At 50.3% G+C, this 27599-nt stretch overlaps 1 protein-coding gene across 1 annotated transcript in view; it reads right to left on the bottom strand.

Moving 5' to 3' along the window:
• The window catches only part of XYLT1 (xylosyltransferase 1), a 339213-nt gene that overhangs the window by 36651 nt on the left and 274963 nt on the right, over positions 1–27599 (bottom strand). Inside the window, exons 6-7 of the mRNA XM_070064777.1 lie at positions 15418–15498; positions 639–855 (exon numbers count right to left, since the gene is read on the bottom strand). Of these exons, the coding sequence (XP_069920878.1) occupies positions 639–855; positions 15418–15498 (298 nt within the window). The remainder of the gene's footprint in view (positions 1–638; positions 856–15417; positions 15499–27599) is intronic.

Genomic DNA, 27599 nt, shown 5'->3' with positions numbered 1-27599 from the left:
GCAGCCCTAAAGGAGGCCCTGGTGGGCTGTCTCTGGGGTCACTGGGATTTCTGGAATGCAAGCAATGGAGTGGATGCTCTTTTCTACCAGGAAGTGACAGATCAGTACCCCCGTGAGAGAAGGGATTGTCGGTATTGAAAACATAGCTGTTTCAAGATTGATGACTGCAGAGCACGTCAAAAGTTGACATGAGTGTGTGCAGAGAGGGTGGGCACAGTTGTGCAGGTTACACACTGCACGGTTTCAGGGGCACCCTCAACAGCCCTGTGGATATCAGAAGTTTGTAATTTTTTTAAACGATGGTTTCCTGGAAAGTGGCAGGAAAGTGTCTTATTCTAGCCAAATCAGCATGTTGGGGTGATTTCATAACCCAGAGGGGCCAAGTGTGTCGAGCTGGGCAAGGCCCGTTGGTTCTGCCTTGCACAAAGGCATTGTGGGTTGGTGCAGAAGCATCCACAGCCTCTGAGGAGACGGGCTGGGGGCGGGGTGGGCAGAGGCCTCCCGAGGGCTGCAAGGCCCCGGGTAGCTGAGGCCAACGCAGGTACATCCAGCACCACCTTGCCCCACATTCAACATCTTTGCCTCAAAGGCCAGCGCCAGCTGCTCCCTCTGCTGGGAGATCCTCCCTGCAGACTCACCTCGGCGGGGAGCAGGGTGTACGAGTAGAACTGCTTCATCTTCGTCACCAGGTCGTCCGTGGAGAACGTCACGTACTCGACGAACTTCCGGTTCAGGAGGAACCAGTCGGAGCCGCCATCCACCGCGATGCCCTCCGGGATCCGCCGATCCCCCAGGCGCCACATGTGGGCGTCGCACTCCAGGAAGAGCCGGTCCAGGCCCTGCTTCCGGATGAACCTGGGTGAGACAGAGTAGCCCTTAGCTCAAAAGTGTCCTCAGGGAGAGAGCTTCCCCCGGGGCGAAGGAAAAGGACTGGGCTGCAGCAGGGCTGGGCTGAGCGCGCACGGCACGCCAGTGACCCAGCCGGGCTCTGTGCAGTTTCTCTCCTGTCCCTCACTAGGGAGGCAGGTACTGTGATGGCCCCACTTTATAGATGAGGCCACCAAAGCTTGGACAGCTTCAGGGACTTGCCCAGCACGGTCAGAAGGCAATGGCCACCCATTTCACCATCTTCCTTTCTGGAGAACTTTAAAAACAATTATTAATTTCAAAGGTACAGGAAGAGGGACGGTAGAGAGGGAGAGGGTGACCTATCTGCTGGTTCATTCCTCAAGTGATTGCAATAGCTGGGGCTGTGCCAGGCTGCAGCCAGGAGTCTCTAGAGAGCTTCTGAAACAACTTTTCTATGCCCTGGAGGCCTAGGCAGTCTGTGAATGTAGTGCGATCCCTCGTGTAGGAACAAAACTCTTAAATGCACACAGTAAAACATAAAAGGTTATAAAATGTTCCAGACCCCACCAAACTCAAAAGTTACTCAACAGCAATACATGTACTTCTTGATTCACACATTCTATACAAAATTATGAATTTTTTTTATTTTTTAAAAGCTTGTTTTTGACAGGCAGAGTTAGACAGTGAGTGAGAGAGAGAGAGAGAGAGAGAGAGACAGAGACAAAGGTCTTCTTTCTGTTGGTTCACCCCCCAAATGGTCGCTACGGCCGGTGCGCTGTGCTGATCTGAAGCCAGAAGCCAGGTGCTTCCTCCTGGTCTCCCATACGGGTACAAGGCCCAAGGACTTGGGCCATCCTCCACTGCCCTCCCTGGCCACAGCAGAGAGCTGGACCAGAAAAGGAGCAACCGGGACAGAAACCAGCACCCCGACCTGGACTAGAACCCGGGGTGCTGGCGCCTCAGGCAGAGGATTAGCCTAGTGAGCCACGGCGCTGGCCAAAAGATTTTTAATTTGAGAGGCAGAATTACAAACAGAGGGAGAGACAGAGAGAAGTCTTCCATCCACTGCCTCACTCCCCAAATGGCTTTGCCATCTTCCACTGCTTTCCCAGGCTATAAGCAAGGAGCTGGATTGTAGGAGGAGCAGCTGGGACATGAACCAGTGCCCATATGGGATGCCAGTGCTGTAGGTGGAGGCTTAGCCTACTTACTATGCTACAGTACCAGCCACTGAAATAGTTTTTTGAAAACATCAAATGTATGATAATTTATGTGCATGTCAATGTATTAAAAAACAAGATGTCAAAGAAGGTCTAATAACTATTGTAATTCTGAAGAAGCACAAACAGTGTGTTGTGCTATCTGCAGGAACTACAATGCGCAATGAAAATATCTGATTCTCCTTGCTGACAAAGTCAGTGCTAACTGCTAACGCTGCTGTGGCTTGGCACTTGCATTCAGACATGATTTCAGTTAGAATCTGGTGAAAATAAAGATACACTTTCCTTCCCATCCAAGGTCATGGATGCCTTGAGTTCTCCCCATGACCTCAGGTTAATAACTCCTACATTAGCAATTATCTACGTAATCATTTCATTTAGGGTTTTGCAAGGCAGGCTGTGCAGTGGCCAAGCTGGCGTATCCTATGTGGTAGCTGCAGAAATCAAAGCTGTTTGGGTCACAGAGATGGTGAAGCGGGTGAGCTGGGAGGGCGGACAGGGGCAGACCCAGGGCTCTGGTTCAGACTCTGAGGTTCATTTGCAGTGAGTATTCACTGAACACCTACCATGTCAGTCATTGTGCTGGTCTCTGGTGGGGGTTAAAGAGAAGGATGACTTGTGTTCCTAAGGAGCTCGTTATCTAGTTGGGAGCTAACAGTCTAGAAGTCTCCCAACCTGGGAATCTCTGCTCTTCAGCCTGCTGTTTATATATGTTTAGAATCCTGGATTTTGCAAACTCCTATAAATTCACTTGTATGAATGTTTCTCTGCAGTGACATCACCATAACTTTCCTGTTCCATCTGCCCACTACTGTGCACAGCCTTCTGGTCCAGGCTTTTGGACATACCTGGAAGGATCTACCCCTTCCTCCCAGCTCATTTCCCACTAATTAGCTCCAATTTATCAATCAGATTGTACTTGAAAACTTAACTCCTTCAGTCTTACACTGTTGTAGTTCTTTGCCACAATCACTTTTACCACCATCTCTATCACCACCAACATCTTTATCATCACCATGGTCAACCACCTTCATCATCACAACCTTCATCAGCATCACCACCATCTTCATTGTACCACCACCACCACCACCACCACCACCACCACCACCACCACCATTCACAAACTGCCAAGCCATCCAGGGTATTCAAAGGTTATCTTGGGGCTGGCTCTGTGGCACAGTAGGTTAATCCCCCGCCTGCAGCACCGACATGGGTGCCAGGTGTAGTCCCGGCTGCTCCTCTTCCAATCCAGCTCTCTGCTATGGCCTGGGAAAGCAGTAGAAGATGGCCCAAGTGCCTGGGCTCCTGCACCTGCATGGGAGACTGGGAAGAAGCTCCTGGCTCCTGGCTTCGATGGGCACAGCTCTAGCTGTTGTGACCATTTAGGGAGTGAACCAACAGAATGAAGACCTCTCTCTCTGTCTCTCCATCTGTCTGTAACTTTACCTCTCAAATTAATAAATAAAATCTTTTTTTTTTTTTTAAAGAAAGGTTATCTCAGAACTTCTATAGTCTCCTGGCTCTGGTGTCACCCAGCCCTGGCTGTTGCAGTCATTTGGGGAGTGAAACAGCAGACAGATCACCCTCTGTCTCTGGACATTGGTTACTCATGGAAGAGAATGATGTAATATATGATGGAGGTGGTGGTGACAACATCCCATTATGAAAAATGGTGAAAGCATTACCATTCCAAGGGACTTGTGCAAATTACCTATTGTAACTCTCATGAAGAACCCAGAGACAGTACTTTTATTAATCCAGTTTTACACACATGTGGACTCAGTTTGCTATCATACATTTGTGTGCTTCTCTGACTGCCATCTTCTCCAGCAGACTATAAGATTCGTGGGAGCTGGGATTCTTATTTTTGCCCATCACTATGTGTTTGGAACAAAGTAAGTATCCACTGAGTGAATGAATGATTGGGTAAACTCAACTCTTCAACAAGCCAATGCACACCCAACCCTATTGCACTCCCAGCCTTGTACAGTGGAGGACAGCAAACAATACAGACTCCAGACCCTCTTCCCCAAGAACTCAGTCCAACAGAGGAAATGAAATATAGGCACACAGAACCATAGCTTGAAGGAGTTTCAGGGAACATCTAGAAGAATGAGGAACAGAGCAAGGATGTTGTGGGCTTGGTCAGGGATGGCTTCCTGTAGGAGGTGGTGCCAGGGTAGTTGTGAATTGCATGGAGAAGAGGAAACTGACATTCTTGATACACAGCACAGTCTACCCAAATGCACAGCCTGGGAGCAGCTCGTGTGGCTTGAGCAGGTGAGTTCTCTGGGCTGGTGACACGGTTTGTGGTGGTTGTACTTTTTAAATGGGGGTGAAAGTCATGATGATACCCACCAAGCAGTCACTCCCCATCCTCCCTTCCCTCCAGACCATGGGGACTATCTGTCTTCTATCTCTAGGGATTTCCTATTCTGGACATTTCCTATACATGGAACCATACAAGACATGGCCTTTGGCATTTAGCTTCTTATTTATTTTTTATTTTTTATTTTTTATTTTTGACAGGCAGAGTGGACAGTGAGAGAGAGAGACAGAGAGAAAGGTCTTCTGTTTTGCCGTTGGTTCACCCTCTAATGGCCACCGCGCTGATCCGATGGCAGGAGCCAGGTGCTTATCCTGGTCTCCCATGGGGTGCAGGGCCCAAGTACTTGGGCCATCCTCCACTGCACTCCCTGGCCACAGCAGAGAGCTGGCCTGGAAGAGGGGCAACCAGGACAGAATCCGGCGCCCCAACCGGGACTAGAACCCGGTGTGCCGGCGCCGCAAGGCGGAGGATTAGCCTAGTGAGCCACGGAGCTGGCCTGTAAGGTTTTTTTAAAAGATAACTTTTATAAAAAAAGATTTATTTTACTTATTTGACAGAGTTATTTATTTGAAAGAGGGAGAGACAGAGACAGAGACAGAGAGAGAGAGATGTATCTTTCATCCATTGGTTCACTCCCTCAGATGGTCACAATGGCTGGAACTGAGCTGATCTGAAGCCAAGAGCCAGGAGCTTTTTCTGGGTCTCCCATGTGAGTGCAGGGGCCCAAGGACTTGGGCCATCTTCTGCTGCTTTCCCAGGCCATAGCAGAGAGCTGGATTAGAAGTGGAGCAGCTGAGACTCAAACTGGTGCCCATATAGGATGCTGGCGCTGCAGGCTGGTGCTTTAACCTACTGCACCACAGCGCCAGCCCCTCTATAAGATTTTTGACGGGGTCACTATAAGCCTAGAGATGCTGGTGGCCTCTTAGAGCAACACTAGCAAAAGCCAGCGTGACAGTGAGAATTAAGGGTACTGATGCTGGACATGGTCTTGCCCTGCTGGTCACACCGAATCCCTCCCACTGGGCCTCTCACAAATCCACTGGCATCTGCTCAGGGGAATTGTCTGCCACCTCATTAGTACACCCACATCTCTAGCACTTTCCCCTGCATGAGCAGTGGACCTGCCCCTGGACGTTGGTTACACACTGGAGATAATGATGTAATACATTTAAGTCTTAGCAAAATTGATGATGGTGTAACAAGATAGTGATGGCGGGATGATGCTGGAGAACCGACTTCATTAGGCTGAAATTGGCTTTTTGTCTCAGAGCAGGGCTGCTTTACCTGCAACAATATGGGAGAGTTTGAATGGCAGGGAAGGGTCCTCTCTGACTCTTAGTTTCCCCCTTAGTAAAATGACAAAGTCGGGTCAGGCCTGGGTTATAAGGTCAGGGGTCAGTGGGATAGCGGAAGTGTATGAAGGCAGCTGAATACAACATTCTATACGTCACTCTGTTACACCCCCCAGGAAGGGGGTTTGGAGCCCCATGGGAGCCCACTTTTCCAAGGACAGACAGAGGACATACACACAATGGCAGCACCAACCAGAACCAACCAGAAGACCCAGCTGTCAAAGTCCCCAGTCTTGGTCTCTCCCTAACACATCTTTTCAAATGTGTAAAATCTGAGCTCAACAGCGAGGCCATGTTCATGTTACGGTCATAGCACCACCCTATTGGAACCCAATGCAGCTCTAACAGGGCCACTAAAGGAAACCCCTGTGTCTAGGAAAACAAAATCTATTTTGATGCTGGCTGGTGATAAATATAAATGATGCCCACTCAGTGCACTTACTCATGCTTAAAACTTTATCCTTTCGATAATTTATAAAAAAAACCTACATGGAAAACAGAAAATAGACTATTCAGGAGAAAGGAGGAAGAGACCAGGTGAGAGGACTAGCAAAATTCTTCTTGCCCTTGATCAGCATTCTGATTTCATGTTCCATTATATGGGATAATGTCACTGTCTTGCAATTTTAATGTGATGTCCCAGACCATAATATTCAAATACAATATTTATGCAGTCAATCTTCAAAATGAAATATTCATGGCATTGGGATATTGGTGGCTGTATTTACTGTGGTCAAAAACTGATATGCTGCAAATATAGGCTTTAGTTAATTATGGGTTAATGGAGACGACCAATTCCCCAGGTCTCAGAAATGTTCCTGGGGACACAGGAGCTACTGGGGACTGAGATTTAGTCTGGGAGAAGGGGCCGAGTCTGGGTGTTGACCACGAGGAAAAGAGTTGGTTGGGGGCCGGCGCCGTGGCTCACTTTGTTAATCCTCCGCCTGCGACACCGGCATCCCATATGGGCACCGGGTTCTAGTCCTGGTTGCTCCTCTTCCAGTCCAGCTCTCTGCTGTGGCCCAGGAGGACAGTGGAGGATGGCCCAAGTGCTTGGGCCCCTGCACCTGCATGGGGAGACCAGGAGGAAGCTCCTGACTCCTGGCTTCAGATCAGTCCAACTCCAGCTGTTGCAGCCATTTGGGGAGTGAACCAGCAGATGGATGACCCTTCTCTCTGTCTCTCCCTTGCTCTGTCTGTAACTCTATCTTTCAAATAAATAAATCTTAAAGAAAGCACCTGTGATACTTAAAAATGATATTTGGAAAGGCAGATGGTGAGGACATTTCCCAATTCAGTGAATTCCCTGGCTACAGTCTCAGCATAGTCATCAAGTGTAGAATTTTCCAGAACTGACTTCCTCCTTTATAGGTTCTAAAAGAAATAAATTACCCTCTAGGATGTTTTGGCCAGGAGGAATCTCAGTACCAGGTAATATAGCTAATCCTCCAGACAAATCAGAACAAAAGAAAAAAGACCCGAGATCCAGAGAGGGTGAATGATACATGCCAAGTCACACAGTCCAGAACCTAATCTCCCCTCCTTCTGTTTGGTGTTTGGTAATCCCAGATTACTCCTCTGGCATAAGCACAGCCTAAAGATTTTTAGTAAAAACACTGAAGTCATGCAATCAGCAGGAAAACCCACAGTGGATGAAAGCAGCCAGCAGTGTGTACAGGACCTCACCCTACAGACAGATGATGAACAAGCCAGGCCAGGACTCTGGAATCAGATTACTCAATGCAAGTCCCAAGGCTGCTATTTACCTTAGTCAATCCTCATCACATGAATCACATGGCACTTCCAATTCTCATGTGGAAAATAGTGATCCCAATAATACCTATTCCATCCCCCAGAAGTGATGTGAAGGTTTAAGGAGACTATCCATGGTGAGCACCCCACAAATGTCCAAGATGCTCTAGCAAGTTGGAAATGTTACACTCCTCTTTCTTGTTCTCTCTTGAGAGATCTGGTAGACAGGTACATAGGGCACCCCCAGGGCAAAGGAGAAACCTATATTCTAACAAGCAATGATATTTCAGCACCAAGGACAGGACCCAAAGTCCCCTACAGGCGCTCCATCTCTTGTGATTATTTTTAAGCAACAGCAATAACTCTGGTGGTGGGGGTGATGAGTGACACGGCCTCCCTTCTAATTCTGTCCAACTCTCATGAGCACGAAACCCTGTTGTCTTTCCAAGCCTTGAGCCTTCAAGGATTCAGCTCAATGAGTTTTCAGTTTGGCAGCCCTACAGGGTCCCTGTTGGTCATTTCTGTCAGGCTCAGGTGGGCTGTGTCCCTTCTGACCGGGGCTGGAATCAGGTGTTATGTGTCCGCTCTGCAAGAGATGGAAGAGCAAGGTGTGCTTGGGCCTGCATGCATTCAGCAGCTCTAGAAAGCACCTCCCACATTCCAGATGCAGTCTATGCACTGACAGTATGGTGGTATATAACCATTCTTGCTTTTCTCTCACTTCACTCATTTGACAGGAGACAAGCAATGACAGCTACCATTGATGGAGCACACACTACATTCTAGAACCTGTTCCACATAGCAACTGGACACTTGCTCATTGAGTCTTTCACAAATGAAGGAACAGAACCATAGGGAAGCAAAATAATTTTCCTGCTGGTATTATGGCACAACAGGTAAAGCTGCCACCTGCAGTGCCGGCATTCCATATGGGTGCTGGTTTGAGTCCTGGCTGTTCCTCTTTTGATCCAGCTCTCTGCTATGGCCTGGGAAAGCAGTGGAAAGATGGCACAAGAGCTTGGGCCCCTGTACCCATGTGGAGACCTGGAAGAATCTCCTAGCTCCTGGCTTTGGATCAGCCCAGCTCTGGCCATTGGGCCATTTGGGAGTGAACCAGCAGATGAAAGACCTCTCTCTCTCTCTCTCTCTCTCTGCCTCTCTCTAACTCTGCCTTTCAAATAAATAAATACACAAATAAAATAATTTTCCCAAGGCCACACAGTTAGTTAGGGGTAAGGATGGCATTGATATCTTAGTAGTCAGGCTCCAGATGCCACAAGTTATAATACTGCTGCAATAAAGAGAGAAGACACGAAGAAATACAAAACACAAATCTGTAGTTAGGTGTTAATACACGTGCTATAAGAAAACGCAGCAAGCGATGGCAGGAAGTAGAGAGACGGACACTGAATTAGTGAAGACTGCTGGGAAGGCTTCCCTGAGCGGGTGGCACTGAAGCCGGATAAACGGAAGAGCAGGAACTGATCTGAAGAGTCGAGCGGAATGAGTGACAGAAAGCTTGTGCAGAAGCCCGCGTGACTGAAGAGAGACTATGGTGGCTGAAATGCAAGAGCTACAAGGAAATGCTCGTGCTACCATCTCACTTCAGAGCAGATCGACCTCAGGAGAGGTAGGCTGTGATGAGGCTGGGAGAAGGGACACGTTGTTCATGCACGTGGCCTGGGTATGGAGGAAAGCTCCATGGTGGACAGCGCTGGGTGGTTAGTGCAGCCCAGTGCTTATAAGAATCGGGATTCTGCAGCCACACTGTCAAGTCTGCTTCCCCACTTATGAACTGTGTTGTTTAATCTCTCTAGCCTCAGCCTCCCCATCTCGAAAATGGGCACAATAATTACTATCCTTACATCCTGGGGTTATGGTGAGAACTGAAACAGTGAATTTCTGTAAGGCATTTAAGACGGTCCCTGGCACGTGGGAGAACCTCCATGTGTAACTGCTATTACTGCACAATGTGGGGAAAGCCAACTTGAGCTCACCATTCAGAGAGAGAAGAAAAAGAAGCCCAGGCAGGAATGTGGAGTCACAGCCCGAATCTTGGAGCCTGGGGTGCCCAGGCTTGGAGGCTCCTGGTCTTCACAGAGCTCAGAGTCCTTGTTCAGCTTGTACCTCCGTGAGTCTACATTTCTGCTGGGGGTTAATGGGTTTTCCACATTGCACGTATTTTTAAAAACAAGGTTTATGTCTCTTTGTTTTCATTATAGAAACACTGCATGCCTTCATAGGCTTAGGAAAAAAAATGCAAAGATCATACTCTGCCTTTCAGAGATGACACCATGAACATATTTTTGAGTCTTTTGTCTAACTCCCATGCATGATGTTTTAAAAATATCAGTAAAAGGAAAATTGCAAAGTTGACCTGAAACCATAGGCTGAGGCCGAGAGAGAGAGAGGGTGCTTGTGTGTGTGGTTCTGCATGGGTGCTGGCACAGGCTAAGCTTTATTATGACGTGGCTGCCATGACTGGATTAAACAAAGTGAACATGCAGTGATAAATGTGCCGGTCTGGTTTAAGGAAAGCAGAAGGGAAATGCAATCTGCTTTCTCTATTGGAGATGGGATATTAATTATCTCCTCACATCAGTCATGGTGCTGCAAGTCGGCCAGGGGGAGCGCCCCTCCCTCCATAAGCAGGTTGGCACCAAAGTGCCTCCTGGGAACAGATTTGCCTGGGAGAGGTTCCCGGCCAGGCCCTGGAGGGGTCTGCCAAGTTTTGGTTAAACAGTTGCCTGTTTACACATCAAGGGAGGTTTGAGGATTAGTTCAATGTCAAAGAAGGGAGCTGCTGATGCTGCTCAGATGCCACTGTGGCTCCCAGAGCGGGAGTGGCTGCCTACGGCAGGTGCAGTCCTGGCCAGAGAATGGAGAAACCTCTTTATGCTACTTTTCACCTTATCTGCCCTTGCTGCCTCCCTACCTAGACTTCTTACACAAGGCCGGTTGTTTCTCTCACAGACGCCAAAGCTGTTTGTTAAAGTGCTCATCAGTTGTGTCTCATCTTCAAGATTCTTCTCATTTCTTCTTCCATCATCATCATCATCATCACCACTGTCACCACCACGACCACTGTTACCAACTTCACAGGCACAATGAAATGTTCCAAGCGCTTATCCTTCTAAGGCCTCATTTAATGCTCGCCACAACTCTACAGCGTTGGTGTTGTTATCACTATTCCCATTTTACAGGCGAAGAAACTGATAGTTGAGGTCACACACCCAGTGGGTGCTCAGAGGTTGTGGAGTCCTGAGAGTCCAGCCCCAGAGCCTGAATTCTTAAGCCCTCGGCTATGTGCTTGATACAGCATCTGCAGGGGAGCCCCTTAAGAGTTATCGTGATGCCCACTGAAAACAATGTCTATTTCTTCAGCTCAGCCTTATTGTAAGCATGCGATCCATACACTCACGGCTAGATGGGATAATTCCACATGCCTACTGATGCACCGGCGATCAATACCTAACGTCCCCTGCATGCCCATTTACAAATGACCAGAAAGAGCGTCACGTCACTGGTGGTTCATGGATACACTTTGGAAAATGCTGACTCTAGGATGTAGGGGAAGGACCTGTCCTTACTGTTGTGAAAAAAAAAATTCTGTTTGAAGTTAGCAGGATTTTGCTCCTTGATCAGTGCACCCCAAGAATGTAAAAGTTCAGGGTCTCTGACCATGCGGTACCAGAAGAACATGAGCCTTAAAGTCAAACCAAACCAGGGTCCAGTTCCAGCTCTGTTGTCTAATACCCATGTGACCATGAACAAGGTAAAGCAACTCCCTGTATCTGTTACTCTCTTTTCTAAAATGAGGTAACACCTGCCAACTAGGCTGATGGGAGATAATGGACTTGAATGCTCCTGGCTGCTCAGCCCAGTGCCTTCTTGCGGCCAGTGAGGATGTGCAATCCCCCCAAACCCATCACTGCCTGGATTGTGTAAATGGGGAAACTGAGACATGGCCAGTTGAACCCATTTGCTGCAGCTCCCTGGTCGCTGCATGGTGGAAGTGACCTTTGACATGGGTGGCTGGACTGCAGCCTGATCTACGTTCTTGCCCCAGTGTGGGTGTGACCACTGGGGTCCTGGTGACCATGAATGAGCTGAAAAACATCTCTAATGCCCATGAGTGAGGACCAGGAGCTCCTGGGGCCATCTCCAAAGACCTGCTTCCTCAGGCTGAGGGTGAACCTTAGTGCACCTGCGTCTGGTAGCTTTGCTCCTGTTCTCGGGGAAAATGATGCCCGTGCTGCATGTCTGTCAATATATCCGGTTACTTTATTTTTGGAGGGAAGCAAGGAGAAACAGTGAACACAACACTCCCCTTCATTTAATTACAGGAACAGTCAGGACCAATTTGGCAGCGATTAAAATCCTAGTTTGCCTTTATACCATCTTTTCACAGCGGGAGCTGGAAGTCCAAATTGGCTGCCGAAGGCTGCAGATGAGGACAGAAGGTCAGCATTTCCATTAGGAGTCACGTGGACCTGCAAACCCAGGCACCCTGTGGCCCATTTTCTATCTCACTGTTTGCTTTCGTCCCTCCCCATCTCTCTGCCTTTCAAGTCCTCTCTGCTTTTGTCACCTCCTCTTTTGTAGGGGTTGTTTCTGTTCCAGAAACACGGAACAGCAGAGAGGGAAGGGGCTTTGGAGATCATCTCGTTTAACCTCTTTATTGAGAAAATAAAGCTCAGAGAAGCCACACAACCACCTCGTGCGTTGGCAGAGAGCCGGGCTGGAGCACAAAGAGGCTGAATCATGCAGGAGCCAGGCCTGGACTCTGGACACACTCACCGGGCGTGGGCCCTGGCGCTGCCCTAGCTGTGTTAGCTCAAGCAGCTTGCCTCACTTCTTTGACTCTCTGTCTGCTTAGTGGTAAAATGGGGCTAATAAGTTGCCCAGAGTTGGTACCTGGTGTCAGAAAACTAAGCTGACACAGGGAAACGGAACAAATAGAGTCTGGGTTTGCTGTTAACATTGGAGCTGCTTGACTCAGCCACACCTGAAGCCAGTCCCTAAAACCTTCCTTATCCTTAGCTGGTTTGAACTGGCTTTCTGTCATTTCCCATCAAAAGAGGTCTTTCTAACACACCACCGGGGAGGGAACCAGAGATAAGCCATGGCTGGTTCTGCATGCTTGGGAGAGACGATGGGAGACTGGGCTAGCTGAGGCTTGGCAGGTAGCAGACCTGAGCTACCCGAGAGGAGAGCATAGAGGATGATGGTTCATTGGCTTCTTCTGCTATTAAATTAATGCTAAATTACCACCCTTTATTCATGTAAATGGGAGAATCCAAGTGGGGGCTCGAGTGTTGGAAGTTGTGACCTTGTCTGTCCAGAGAGCTCTGGGTTTGGGGGTTGTGGAAGGAGGTACAAGTAGCAATTCCTCAGCCTGTGCCTTTGTCCTGTGCCATGTGGGTACCACCTGCCACCTGCCAACTACTGATTCCCATCAATGACACAGGATGGACTCCAATGCCCAGAGTCACAACGCAGGCCCACGCACCTTCAACAAGGGCACTTCAGAGTATCTGCGGAGGATGGCGTCAAAAGATACATTTACTTTGGTGCAAAACACTTTTGAAATCCATGCATATAAGGACCTTCAAAGAGTTCATGGAAAATGCTTGTTATGAAAAACTATGCATTCATTTCAAAACGTTTTGCATCAATATAAACTTATCTTTTAATGTGACTTTCCATGAACTTCCTAAAATTCCCCTGTATTTCTTTCTCCTGCTAGCAACATTTTAGTCCTATGCTTATTGCGACAACGACATTAGCGTCCTCTTCATGAACACGGGCATTCACTCTACCAAATGCTTGATATGCAACCTCTCTTTAATCTTCCCAACAATCCCATGAGTGTCAGTTTACTCATATTTCCGTCATACAGCTAAGGGAACAGGTTCAGACAGGTTAAGTCACCAGCTAACGCAGCACAGGGAGGACATAGTAAATCTAACCCAGGAGGTGTAACCTCGAAGTCCATGCTTTTAACTCGTGCTAGCCACAGTTCTAAGCACAGTGTCTGAGCGACAGATCAGAGGGACTAAACACTGACTAGGCTGTAGCACTGACTCTGGGGTGGATGGAGTTAGACACAAGCTGATACATTGAAGACGAGAGCCTTTCTCGTGATACAAATCGTGTCCTGGAGCCTACCTGGAGGGGCAGAAATATCTGACATCTCATCACCTCTACAGGATCCTGCTCAGTCCCACTCTGTCCCCACGGCTTGAGGACCAGAAAGACCCGCGTTCAAATTCTAGCCGTTGTCCAGCTATGTGATCTTGGGGAAAAACCATCTGGACTCCTGAAACTTCCCTTTTATCTCCCAACAAATGGGAATAATAATTCCTCCCGACGCATTGGTGGCTGTGGGTATGGCATTGGCTCTTGTATGAAATGGGCCAAAGGGCTCGTGGAGTGATGGGTACTCAGTAGGAGCACAACACACGGGCTGTTACCCTTGTCTTCCTGGCCAGGCTGCTCTGCTGTGGTAATATGTGCTAATTTAAAGAGCATATTCAAGTCCAATGTCTGCTTTTAAACTGGGGGAGGCAGGCTGTGAGTAGGACAGCAAGAATCTACACACAGCCAGCCGAAGGCAATCAGAGCGAAAATTCAGGAAAGTGACATGACAGGAGGACTCGGGGCGACTTCTTGGAAATGAAGTTCACTGTTTGCTTTCGTCCCCATCCCCCGCTGTGCATAACTGGGTAAACTGAGTCAGGGAGGGAGGGAGAGGGAAAGAAAAACTGAAAAACCACCTTGAGGGCCGAGCAAAGCACAGGGCAAGCTGAAAGTATCCTACGAGCTGCACGTTAAGCTCCCAGTTCAAGGCTGGAATTCAGATCTCCCCTATAGGGGGCGCTCAAGACTGTATTGCTTTTAACTGGGCTCCGCTCAGTGCTGGAACTTAGTGGTTTCTGCTGCTTCTAATCTCTGCTGATGTCCTGAGCGGACGTGAAGCAGAGGGGAGGACCAGGGCTGCGAGCTGGGCTCCTGGGTTCGAGTCTGTTGACACGAGATTCTTGTAAATGCTATGCCAGGACGTGGTCTTGTTTGCTGCTGGAACAGTGCCTGGCACTCAGCAAACACTTGTTGAATAACTGGCTGACTGAATGAATGACCTTGGGAATACCAGCTGGACTGCGAACCTCAGTCTTCCCACCAATTAAATGGGAATTCACAGCTGCCTTCGTCAAAGGGTTAGATAATGGACTAATAAAAGTGCATGGGGCTAAAAGAGACATAGATGCCTAAGACATTATGAAATATGTAGTGGCCAGTGCTGTGGTGCAGCGGGTAAAGCCACCTCCTGCAGTGCCAGCATCCCAGGTAGGCACTGATTCTAGTCCTGGCTGCTCCACTTCCGATCCAGCTCTCTGCTATGGCCTGGGAAAGCAGTAGAAGATGGCCCAAGTCCTTGGGTCCCTGTACCCACGTGAGAGATTTGGAAGAAGCTCCTGGCTCCTGACTTCAAATCAGTGCAGCTCTGGCCACTGTGGCCATCTGGGGAATGAACCAGCGGATAGAAGACCTCTTTCTCTCTCTGCCTCTGCCTCTTTGCAACTCTGCCTTTCAAATAAATACATAATCTTAAAAAAAAAGAAACACATAGATGCCTATGACATTATGAGAGACATAGATGCCTATAACATTATGAGATACGTAGATGCCTATGACATTATGAGATATATCCACTCTCCCCCTGTCCACAGCCGACAAGAGGGGCTACTGCAGTGTCTAAATGCACATGGCCACGGCCTGTCATGCCAGGCCCTCCTCCCATCCTCCACCTTTCTCTAGTGGCATCAAACCAGCCAAGAAGGAGGCCACCAAGTGATCACTCAACACTTCCCATTTCTGCTTTGCACAGAGGTAGGGGGTGATACACTACCTTGCATTGTCCCGGCCGTGCGACTTCAAGAAATTCATATCTCGGTATCGGGAGAGAAATGCCACCAGCTGGTCGTTCGTCCTGTGGAAACAAACCAAGAAGAAGGTCAGGGTCCTCGCGAGACCACAGGGACCTGGAGTCCCAGCTCCCTGTGTCATGGAAACCAGGCTTCCCTCTCTGTGTCCTGCCTGAATCGCCTTTGCTGATCACAACACTCGGGCTGATAAGGCATCTTCTTTATGTGTCGCCATCCCCATATGACAAAGGACTGCTTGGATTTTTTTTTTTTTCTCATGGGCTGTGTTTGACCAGGAACTCTTGAGAGCAAGCCAAACATCTTACATGTTTTGGCATCTCCAGTGGCTAGCCCTGGGCTTGGCAAACAGGAGGTCGCCAGTGCACAGCCCAAATGTCAAATACATAGCAACCTCAGAGTCTTTGCACTTGCTTGTTCCTGGGAAACTCTGCCCTGTGTTTCTCCATCCTTGGCCTGTTCTTGTCATCTGCATCTCCTTTCAAATGTCAACTTATCGAAGAGGCTTTTTTAGGTCACTCAGGGGGAAACCTGCACTTCTCCTCCCCTCCCCTCCCCCAATAACAGCAGTTTCTTCATAATTTTCATAATTTTCTTTTACCACCCGAGAGCCACCGAACTTGCTTATGTTGCCACATAAGCTTCTTTGACGGAACCTAGTCAGGCCCATCCACAACTGGCGCACAGTAGGAGCTGCATTAATGTTTGTTGAATGACTGAATGAACGCAAGTCTGAACTGACTCCTTCAAATATACTCTGAGCAGCGAATTCATCAATGAAGCCATGCACCGGGTCCTCAGGAACCACTGGGCTACTGACTGTGAGAGCTTTAAAAAATATGAAGTACGATACAAGTGGCGGACATCGTTCCCGGCGTTGTTAGCCCAGATGTATCGCCATCAATCTTGGGACTAGCAGTGCAGTCACAGCTAATCAGCTTGTGCGTACACTGTGACAGTATTTTAAAAGGCAGTCACACAGGTCCCATCTGCCAGCATCAGTCGCCTCTTCGCTGAATAAACCCCAACAGGTAAACGGGGCCTGATGTGACAGCTCCTTACTGGAAAGGGTTAACCACTGTTTCCAACTGGGAGAATCAGTGGAGGCGGTGGAAAGGGAGAGCACCCCTGGGAATCCGATGCAGGCTAGACTTCTGAGAAATGGGAATGAGACCGTGCCTGGGATCCGGAAGTAAAAAGTTCTGGGGACAGACTCCAGCTGCACGGCTAAGCCAGCTGTGTATCCAAGGAGAAGTCATTTAACCTCCCTGAACGGTGGCCTGCTCTAAACTCAGAGAATTAAACCTGCACAGCACAGAGCAGGCCCCTCATCTACAGAACAGGCAGCCGCGCGCTTTGAGAGCCCACACAAGGCTGTTCTCTCTCCTCCCAGCGCCGCCTCCTCCCTCACTTCCCGCGTCTCTGCAGTCTCGCCACCCAGAGCCCCCTGCTCTCTCATTGGATGGCTCATGTTGACCAACTCATAATTCCAGCGGAGGGGGCGCAGAGCCGTGGCTGCCGCATAGCCGAGGCCCCATCCTGTGGCTGAAATAAACACTGACCCCAGCCCAGCCGCTGCGGGCGGCAGACACCATAGGAACCCGGGTGTCAGCAGCGAGGCAAATCCAGGCGCACGCACCAAGCCCAGCCCCGCCGGTGTGCGGTGTGCGCACGGAGGTGGTGCCACGTGTCCGCGAGCCCCACCGTGCGCCCCCGGGCCCCAGACCCAGGTACCTGGAGCTTGGGAGGCCCGGCAGCTAGAAGGGGAAACGAAACCAGCCAGTGCTGAGCGCCCATGAAGGGGCCCCTCCGCCCGCCTGTCTCAGCTCAGCCACTCTGTGCGACAGTTCATTATTGTCGTCCTGATGAATGCGGGACAAGTTAACCTCTGAATGAGGCCCGGGCAGCAGGAATAATGCAGAAGGGAGGATTGAAGGGGCCAGGACCGGGGCTCCCAGGGCCCCCCCTGGGTCAGGCGCTGCAGCTCCATTTGGCAACCCCAGAAAGCGCCTTTCAGGGCCGTGAGCTGGGGCCATTTTCGCATTTCTCGCTTCACCGAGCCCCCATCTGACAGGGATGAATAGGCATTTAGCGAATTTACTTAGCAATGCTTCCACATGAAATCGTCTCAAAAGATGACATTTTGGGGGAGGGAGGGAGGTTGGGGGGGCAGTGGTTTCCAGGCTCAGAGCTCGTGGATAAAGACACTTTGCAAAGCTAAGTGCTGTGTGCACTGTAAGGGATTTTTGCTGGAGGGGTTGCATGGGTGGGGCTGGGGGACCACTGTCTACCCCCCATGCTCCAGGAGCCCCGGGCCCCTGGCTCACCCTCTGTGTAAAGTGTCTGCTCTAAATGCCAACGCCTGTCTCCCCAGCCCTTCTCCGAGGGAGAGGGAATTCGGCTGGGGACCAAGTTTTCCCATTGTTGCTTTCAGACGCCTGTCGATAATTGCCTACATAATATTTAGTTCTCTCCAGATAATTAACAGCTTGCGAATATGTTGACATTTTACCCCGTTCCTGGCTCTCGCGCGTGCTCTCCCAGCCGCACACATTTCTCCCTCCTCCTTTCAGGAGGCAGCCATTGGCCAAGTGGCTCCCGGAGTGCATCCTTGGTGTCTGTCTCTCCATCAGCTTCCTCGTACCCTTTTCTCCTGTGATTAGGAGTCACGTCTCTTCGTCTACTTCCTGATGGGAACTGGGGTCTGAGGTCCGCTGCTGCGGCCATCAGAGCCGCCGAGAAATCCATTGTGAAATAAATAACTCAGGAACGAAGGCTGAAAACGAACTTCCTGGGAACCGTATGGGGATTCTGGTTGAATGCAAATATAAATGAGTAACAACATAAGCTCTCAGACCACAGCCCTTTAGTGAGTGAACATCGCGTCCTAGGCCCTGGGGAAGACTTCTGTCCGATTTCCCTGCACTTGATATTCACAAAGATGATTTTGACTTCAAGCTGCATTCCCATTTTAAAGATGGGTGGCTGAGACTCAGGGATAGCACAGAACCAGGACAGGAACCCAGTCACACGTGTCGTGGCCAGCGCTCTCCACCATGGGGCTGCTTTGGAAAGTGATGGAGAGTGAATGAGTGGGTGAGTGACTTCCACCCCAGGTGCAGAACAGTGGCAGGTGCTCTGATGTCTCCCTGCTCACAGCCTGGTGTGCAGCCTCGGCTCGCTGTGCACAGACGTGCAGCATCTCAGGCCCCGCCCAAGAGCTACTGTGTTCCTCTGCCTTTGAATGAGATTCCCAGGGGCCCAGAGGCACTGCTATATGTCAGGTATGCGTAGAGAGGATCAAGTCTCTTCCTCCCATCTTCACGGGCACCCTGCAGGCTCTTTAGAAAAGCCCAGACTTGGCCTTGGAATAGGTTACTTTTACCTTCACAAGCCTGTGCTGTTCGGAGTACTAAGTTAACTCATGCATGGTAGGACCTGTGCAGTAGCACCTAGCATAGCATGAGCCCTTGAAAAACATTAGCTATTATTTCATAGCATCAATGACTGTCATCTGGAACATCAGAATCTGAAGACATTTTGAACTGGGGAAAGCAGTGAAAAGATCCAACCTGATCTGAACACAAGACCTGCAGGGCCGGCGCTGCGGCTCACTAGGCTAATCCTCCACCTGCAGCGCCAGCACACCGGGTTCTAGTCCCGGTTGGGGCACTGGATTCTGTCCCAGTCGCTCCTCTTCCTCTCCAGCTCTCTGCTGTGGCCTGGGAGTGCAGTGGAGGATGGCCCAGGTCCTTGGACCCTGCACCCACATGGGAGACCAGGAGAAGCACCTGGCTCCTGGCTTCGGATCAGCATGGTGCACTGGCTGCAGCAGCCATTGGAGGGTGAACCGGCGGAAAAAGGAAGACCTTTCTCTCTGTCTCTCTCACTGTCCACTCTACCTGTCAAAACAAAACAAAACAAAAGACTGCAGAACAGCCTGTAGAATGTGGTGTGGGAAGCAGCCCAGAGTAGGGACTGGCTCTGTGTCTCCCAGCCGGTACCAGAGGTAGGCACTGGCTCCCGGAGGGCCGTGGCACCACAGTGTGTCTCTTATGCACGTGTATGTAGTAACTCTGAGCACGAAGACTCACAGAAAGCAGGGCGCACCACTCGCAGGGCCCTCCAGCACCCAGGCACCCTGGCTGTGTGAAGAAGGCACAAAGCGGTGCAGCCAAGCAAGACCTGTCTGCTGGCAGCGGGTGATGGGCGAGAGGGGCCAGGACCTGCCCCGTCTCCGCTATGCAGAAGCTGAACACAGAACCAGCTGTGCTTCTCTGGATCCCTCCCTTCCGGCACTCTTGTTGCCCCGACGCCTTCCCAATGCGGGATGCTGGGAACGGCTCCTGGCCCAAAGGAAGGGCTCAGTCCACACTTGGAAGAAGGGTGGACAGACTCCCTGAAGGCCAAGAATGTGGTTAAGGTCACAGGTTAAGGTCAAGGTTACACACAGGAGTTTTGTGAACATCACGACTCAGGATCTCGCACTGACACTGCTGGGCACACACAGACCGCGGAAGGCACTGGACTGAGCCCTCCTGGACTGCAGTCGGCCAGCCTCTGCGGAGCAGACGAGGTCACGAGGGGCTGTGGAATCGGCAGGTTGAGGGTGGTAGGGATTGAGGCGCTTGTAAACTAAGTTCAGAATGGACCATGCTGCTCTTCCCTAATGTCTTCCTCTGGTGAGTACCTTGTGCGCACAGCTTCCTCATGTGCACATTTAATTTAAATACCACTTCGCTGCATCGTACAAAACAGTATTTATGACACCCAATGGATCATCTTTTTATTCTACAAGGGTAAAATACACGAAACATAAAACTTACCACTTAAACCCTTTTGAAGTGCACAGCGCACTGGTATTGAGCACATTCACATTGTTGTGTAATCATTCATTTCCAGAATTCTTTTCATCTTGCGAACCTGAAACTCTACCCATGAAACAGTAACCCTTCGCTCTGTCCCTGAGAGTCTCGCTACTGTGTGTGTGCGCACTGCTCTATGTGCTGTATAGGAACGCACGTACCTGGGGCACATGGAGTGTCTGCCCTTCGTGCACGGCTGTCTTCCCTGAGTACAACGTCCCCAGGGGCATCCACGTTGCAGCAGGCATCAGAATTTCTTTCCTTTTCGCGACTGCATACCCTCCCACCTGGCTGTAACACTCAGGCTTTTCTTACACTGGATGCAAGAAAAGCAACAGTGACCACTGCGCTGTCTATTTCCAAAATAAGCTAGGCGACAAGGGGGCCATCATCCTGGCTTCTGGGACTTCTAGGCTTTCGGGACACAGAACTTTTGGTTCTAAAATCAGATGGTCCCCAGGCAGCCCAAGATGAGGTGGTGACACCGGACAGAAGGGTCCACAGGGAGTGCAGCCGCAGGATACGTGTCATGTCCCATGGGTGCTAAAAGCTGATCCTTCCGCGATGAGCCCAGCTGTACAGAAAGCCACCATGGTGGGAGGCCAACTGTCACCCTTTCCTGTGCTTTTAAAGCCATTGTTCTAGAAGCTCAGATTACAGCCAGACAGTGAAGCAAACACCAGCAGCAGCAACATCTAACACTCGCATGCCCACTACGTGGTGCCACACACTGTTTCAAGCACTCTGCATCTATCAGCCCACTGAATCCTGTGCAACCCCAGGAAGTACGTGCTGGGATATTTATATCTAATTTACAATGACAGAAATGGAACTATATTATACATATATATGATTCTTGACGCTGTGATAAATTCTGTTGTCCTGTGCCATCAGTACACGGAGGTCAGCGTCACAGGATGGCACAGCCAATCCCCTCGTGATGGGCTCGGAGGCTGCCTGCATTTTCTGCCTCTTACAGATGCTGCTCCCATGAATGTCCCTGCGTGAGCCTCCCCCCAGTTCCTAGAAGTGGAATTCTTCACTTGAAGGACAGACATTATAAAGGTGCCTCTGTGCCCTTGGAAAGACACACCATATGGAACAAGGCCTCCTCGAGAGCTGAGGGCACAGCCGGGGCTCGCGCCCTTGCCCAGGAACCAGGCTGTCTGGCTGCCAGGAATGTGGGGAAAGAGGAGATTGCAAAGGGGATGGAGGGGGGTGTGTTCTGGAAAGACCTGGCTCCTGGCTGTCAGGGTGGGCTTTCTTGGATAGGGTGGCCAGGCCTGGGCAGGGCCTTTTGTCTTTCCCAGAGTACCAGCCACCAATGGGACTCTGGAGGGGAAAGGGACCTCACCCAGATGTGCACATGACCTCTGTCAAACAACAAGGGGGTGGGTGGAGGGGCAGAATGACACACCCCCGCATCTGGGCCAGCTGGAGTCCATCTGTCAGCTAATAGGACCAGGACTGCACCTCGGACGTCACACATCTAACTCGGTTCTGCTCCCCCAGGATCTAGCACACAGCAGGCACTCACCACTCACTCCCTGACATGTGTAACAAGGGCCCACGTGGAGCTCTGGCTCACAAGGCTCATCTCTGCGTTGTGCCCCACAGGGAGGGCTCAGTCCACCCTGGCTTGAAGGATGAACAGACTCCCTGGAGGCCAGGAGCGCCCTCATTCACTTCAGTCTCTGCGCCTGCGCCCATCCCATTCTCTCTGCCAGGAACGCTCCTCCCAGGTCTTTCCAGGTGAACTGGGGGAGACTTGAGGGAGGCAAGGAACCCCAGGGTCAGAGTGCTCGTGAGACAACAACGGCGGCTGCAGAAGCATCTCCCTCTGCTGCCGACCCAGTGTCAAGTGCTTGTCCTCCTCTGACCCCTCGGGAGCCCTCCCAGCAGATGCTGGCTGCCAGGTGCGTGGGGCAGGGCTGGAAGAGCTTCGATGGCCTGTCTACAGTCTCCAAGTGCACCCGAGGGCCAGAGCCCGCGCACTTTCCAATCTCACTCTCCTCCTCGGGAGTAAGCTTCAGGAATGTGAAATTCCCTTTCTTTACAAACAGAGCCAGGAAACACACACAGTACACTGCCATCACCCTCTCAAGCCATTTCTCGTCAAAGGGACGGACGTCAGACGTACGCTGCCCATTGGGAGGTGACACGGGTGAGACCTCTGTGCAGGGTGCGTGCCCCGCTCCTGTGCCTTTTCCCACCTCTGCTCCATCTCAGGAGTGCATTCAGCGCCACGGCCCCCCCCTGGCTTACTGGGGGTGGGAGAGAGGGAGGGAGTGGACACATGGCCATTAGCCTTGGTGCTGCACAAAGCAAGTCCAGGATTGCAGAATGACACTGAAGAAAGATCAAGTTCAGGGCTCTCTGGAGAAAAGGCAAGAGCCAAAGAACTGGAAATACGGCAAATCCCTGGTGTGAGTGCCGTCCAAGCATACAGAGGGACTCATTCTTGCTGAGATAAGGAGAAAATGCATGGAAAATTCTAGTCATCACATTCCTTCCTGGACCCCCAGGCTTGACCACAGCCGCTGCTGGGCCCAGAGGAAAAGCGAACTGGAGAAAATGCTGCCCCAGCCGCAGGCTCTGTCTCATGTGCCCTCCAGGAAGCAGCTGCAGGATCCTCTGAGAACAGACGTCTGATCATGTCACCTCTTCCACCTAACGTCTTCAATGGCCCCTCGCCACCTGCAGGACCACTGCCTGACTCCTGAGCGAGGCACACAGGCTGCTAACAATTTGGCGCTGCCTGCTGCATCTCTGGGATTACTTGTACTTTTCTAAACACTGAGTGCTCCTGTGTCACTCTACGGTTTTGTAAGCTGTGACTGCTGTCCTGGGAGATCTGACTGCCCACTTTCTGGACAGGTCAGGCCATGGAGAAGCAGTGGATGAGGTGCAGGGGTCCCTGTCCTCCAGCAGGGCACAGTGAGACCAAAAGGAAGCCAAAACCAGTCAGGTCCACATGCTATACAGACAACAGACAAACTGGAGCACAGATCAGTTCCATGACAAAGACAAAGTGGTCTGAGGCCCCTGCAGGACAGGGGTCTCTGTACAGACCCACAACAAACTGGAGAACCACCTGGATGATAAAACCCATCCCTTTTAACTGGATTTGCTTTTTCATTACTGGCCCAAACGGTGCAGGTCTGAGAGACGCTGACTGCATTTGGAGGGACCGGCAAGCCATCTCTCCTCGCCTAAACGCTTTTGCAGAACATTTGTGAGAACACGTTTTTCATTTCAGACACACATAAGCCATTCTTAAGAGGCAGTTTATCTGACGTTCCATCAATGAGCACTCCGCGCACATCAGGCCTTTCACCAGACAGCTGTAATGGAAAGGTGAGTGACAAGAATTGGCACCAGGAGGCCACGTTGGGTCCTGGGTGAGGCAGCGTGAACAAGGAGCTGGCTCGACATTCAGCCTGGGGTGTGTGCGCCTGTGTCTTTGCATGTATGCACGCGAGTCTGACTGCACTTCCATTCTCTGAAACGTAGCCATCTTCCTATTCCACAAGACATCTCAAATGAGAACATTTGGTTACCCAAACTCTGCATTCCCATACGATGACTGATGACAGCCAGCTATCTGGTCTTTGAGTGCAAGGGGAGGTCCTCGGGGGAGGACGACAGAAGAAAGTCTCTGAAAAGCAGATGTGATTGAAGCGGGAAAAGCCAACACCTGGCTACAATGAAAGACGTTTTCCGACAGGTGTCTGCAGGAACTTCTGTGATCTCCGCCGTGGAACTGCTGTTTGATTTTGAGCAAATTTCTCAAGCTCACTGGGCCTGGAGTTTCCTAATTTGCCAAATGGGAGTAACACTGTTCTGAGTTGCCTGTGTGTCGTGCAAATGGCCCACAGCAGGTGCTCAGTCTCAGTATGAGAGAGCCACTGGGAAGAGTTTCCATATTCTTAGCTGCATAGGCAGCACGCAAGGCATCACCCATTCCTCTATGTAGCCTCCTGCCAAGGTATGACATTTTAGATCTCACACCAGTGTTCCCAGTTTGTTGTGGGTCTGTACAGAGACCCCTAAATGACCCCTAAACTATGCTGGGCTGTATACTGAAAGCTCAAGTTCCCCTCGTGTTTGTGGCTGAGAATATACTGTGTGTACTATTCACACTCCACTGGGTATGTACAAATAATGACCACGGCCATTACAATCTATCTGTTACGATTCCCCCACACCAGTGTCCCTAACATACCAACTGACGATGCGGTCAAAGTCACGGGGACCTGGGAACATGGGGAGGAGGACTGAGTTCCGGTCCTACCACTTACTGGCTAGTGACCTTGGGCAGGTCAGGTCAGCTACTTCCTGTTCAACTTGCTCATCTTTACACCCGTAAGAGATAACAATACCTACTTCATGGAGTGGCTTGCAAATTTAATGAAGCAAAAGGGAACTCTCTGCTGGCTGCAACTGGAAAATTCTAACTGAGGCAGAAATTAGGACCAGAAGTAGGGAAATGAATGTGGGGCGGGAAACAATGAAAGAGATCCACCACGGGTTCTGTGATCTTGCCCAGAGAGTGCTAGACTGTTGGCTGTTATCATTATTGCTGTTACTATTATTATTCCTACTTCGATGGACTGGAGGCTGTGCCGTACTAGCGACAGGATATAGCAACATCCTCCAGCTCCCAGAACTTCAGGGTTGGGTCAGTTTGAATCTCAGCTCCGGGATGGGACTGAGCTCTAAAGGTAACTGACTCTGTCACTGATCACCTCATTCTCCTTGGGCCGCCTGCCAGGTTCTCTAGCCTGTCTGCACTGGACGAGGTCAAATGCATTGCTACGCACACAGGAAGACACATAACCCTCTACGGAAAGTCAAACACGGTAACCACCTGTGGTACAGAACCACTGCTTGAGAGAGGCAGGTCCTGGAGGGTCAGGAGGTGCTGCACCCAGCATTTTCTTGCTCAGAGATTTCCAAGGCTGTCTGTTCATCTCAGAGGGCCGATGGAGGACTGTTGAAAACAGAAGACACAGCTTGGGTGGGCGCTGCTGCACAGAGGGGTCAAGTCACCGCTGGGACACTCCCAAGTCATATCAGAGTCATGGGCTTGAGTTCCATTTCCACTCCAATCCAGCTCCCTGCTAATGTGCAACCTGGAAAGCAGCAGGTGATGGCTCAAGTGCTTGGGTTTCTGCCACCCACACAGGAGACCCCGGTTGAGTTCCAGGCTCCTGGCTTTGGCTTGGTACAGCCATGGCTGTTGTTGCAGGCATTTTGGGGAGTGAGCCAGTGGATGGATGGCACCTCTCTTTCTCTCTCATAAACAAATTAAAAAAAAAAAAACAGAAGACATATACATTAAGATCAAAATTCGACAGTTTCTAGGGACGGAAAACTTCAGAACTGTTTTCCATCACTCAGATCGGTGGTTTTCATTCTGCATCTGGGGGAGCCCCAGGCTCTGCAGGGCCATCTGGGGCCTCAGGGCAGCTCCTGGAAGCTTTGGGGCCCATGTGCACCTGGTTTCCACAGGAGACCTCAGAGGTGAAGTTTCAGTTGGGTAAAAAGTGAACCAGTAGCCTAACAATAAAAATGTAAACAAACGCATTAAGTAAAACAATCAATTTTGATTACAGGGTTCTTTCTTGGGGGAGGAGGCATCTGGCTCCATGGCTGGATTGGCTGCTGAGCTGTGCCCACTGTCTATCCAATCTCGGGCAGGTGACCACTTTCTGAGCAGCACGGTCACCTTCTGCATACTGGAAATCCTAAAACGACATGCCTTAGAGAACTTTTCTCATGGCAAAAAGAATGATGGTAGGTTAAGCAGGTTGCCTGTGCAGCTGGCAGGGCCAATACTTAGTAAGAACCAGGTGTGTTAGTTTTGGGGCTGAGAGTAAAATCCCTCCAGCCCTCGTCCTCTTTGCTTCCTGCCTGCCTGCCTGCTCAGCCTTTGGGATTGCCTGAAGTGTTCCTAATGGTCATACCTTGAACACTGTGCAAGCCCTGTCTGCTCTCTCAGGGAAACACAGTTTCTCACTCCTTTGACAGATTGGGCTCTGACCTCAGCATCTGCCCAGCATTTTCCATGTGCTAAAAATGGTGCTGATTTCTGCCTGCAGACACGAATTCTGCTTTTGCAGCTACTGACATCACTTTGAGTTGAATGGATCCACCTCAGTGGGGAAATTTAAGTCCTGGTTTGATTTGATTATACATGAACTCACATATCCTGCTCCTTGGGCAAAGGTTACTCATTTACAGATATTTCTGATTTTCCCCAGAGAGGTATTTACTCAGGGACAATACCTTGGTCCTACTCCCCTTGTGTTCCTATGGTGACAGATAGAGTGTTTCACTAACATTAATAAAAAAAGATTAACAGGTGTTATCTGAAACCATTCCAAAGACTGTCCACATAAACGATGTCAGAAGATGCTGGCACAAGTTCATCGATTGTGGAGGAACTGTTTCAATGCCAGGGCCCTGAGTGGTTAAGTAGCTGGACTGTGACAGGATCCTACTGTAACTGTAAAACAAGGCATGAGCCACAGGAAGGCAGGGATCGTGTCTATTGTGGTCACACTGCGATATTTCCATTTGCTCCTTCAGCAAATATTTATGTTACACCTGCTGCGTGTCAGCTACTGTTTGAGATGCCAGAGAGACAGAGACCATGGAGACCAGGCCCTGGTGAGAACCGAGCCCTGAGGCAGAATCTGTTATATGTCCTGGATTCACTTCTCTCCTGAGCGTCATGGAGGACACTGGCTGTGTCCTGTCCTTGCAGGGATGAACACGGTCATGTCAATCATCTTCCGATGAGCAGCTCCACGAAAGACAAGTTTGGCTAGGACACTACATCCAGCTCATACTAGGTACTCGAGGCACACAGGACAGCCGCAGAATGAAGTCTTTGGGGCTGTTTCTGCGATGAAATTTCCAAGTCTGTACAGCATCTCTTACGCGGTAAGGCAAAGGCATGGGCAGGTAGGCCCAGATGGTGCAAGCCCAGTGAATGGCAGCCTGACGTGCCATTGTGCCATGTGCAGGGGGATACTGGGTTCCAAGACCACTCTGCCCACTTTGCTTCCTTGACGTGTGACCCTGCTGGTTAATTTTCCCCTTGAGTGTCTGAACTGGCTAACGCCTTGCTGAGATCATGTGTATGAAACGCTTGACCCAGGGTCTGGTACGCAGTAACTGCTTGATTTCCTGACAGCTTCTGGTACTGATTCATCTCTGAGGAAGAGAGGCTGGCTGGCTCCCCCAAGTGCTGCAACACGCAGTCTCTGGGAGCT

This window comes from Oryctolagus cuniculus, chromosome 19, assembly GCF_964237555.1.
Source record: "Oryctolagus cuniculus chromosome 19, mOryCun1.1, whole genome shotgun sequence".
Lineage (NCBI taxonomy): Eukaryota > Metazoa > Chordata > Mammalia > Lagomorpha > Leporidae > Oryctolagus > Oryctolagus cuniculus.
Note: the sequence above shows the minus strand (reverse complement) of the source record. Positions and strands in the feature narration are given on the sequence as shown.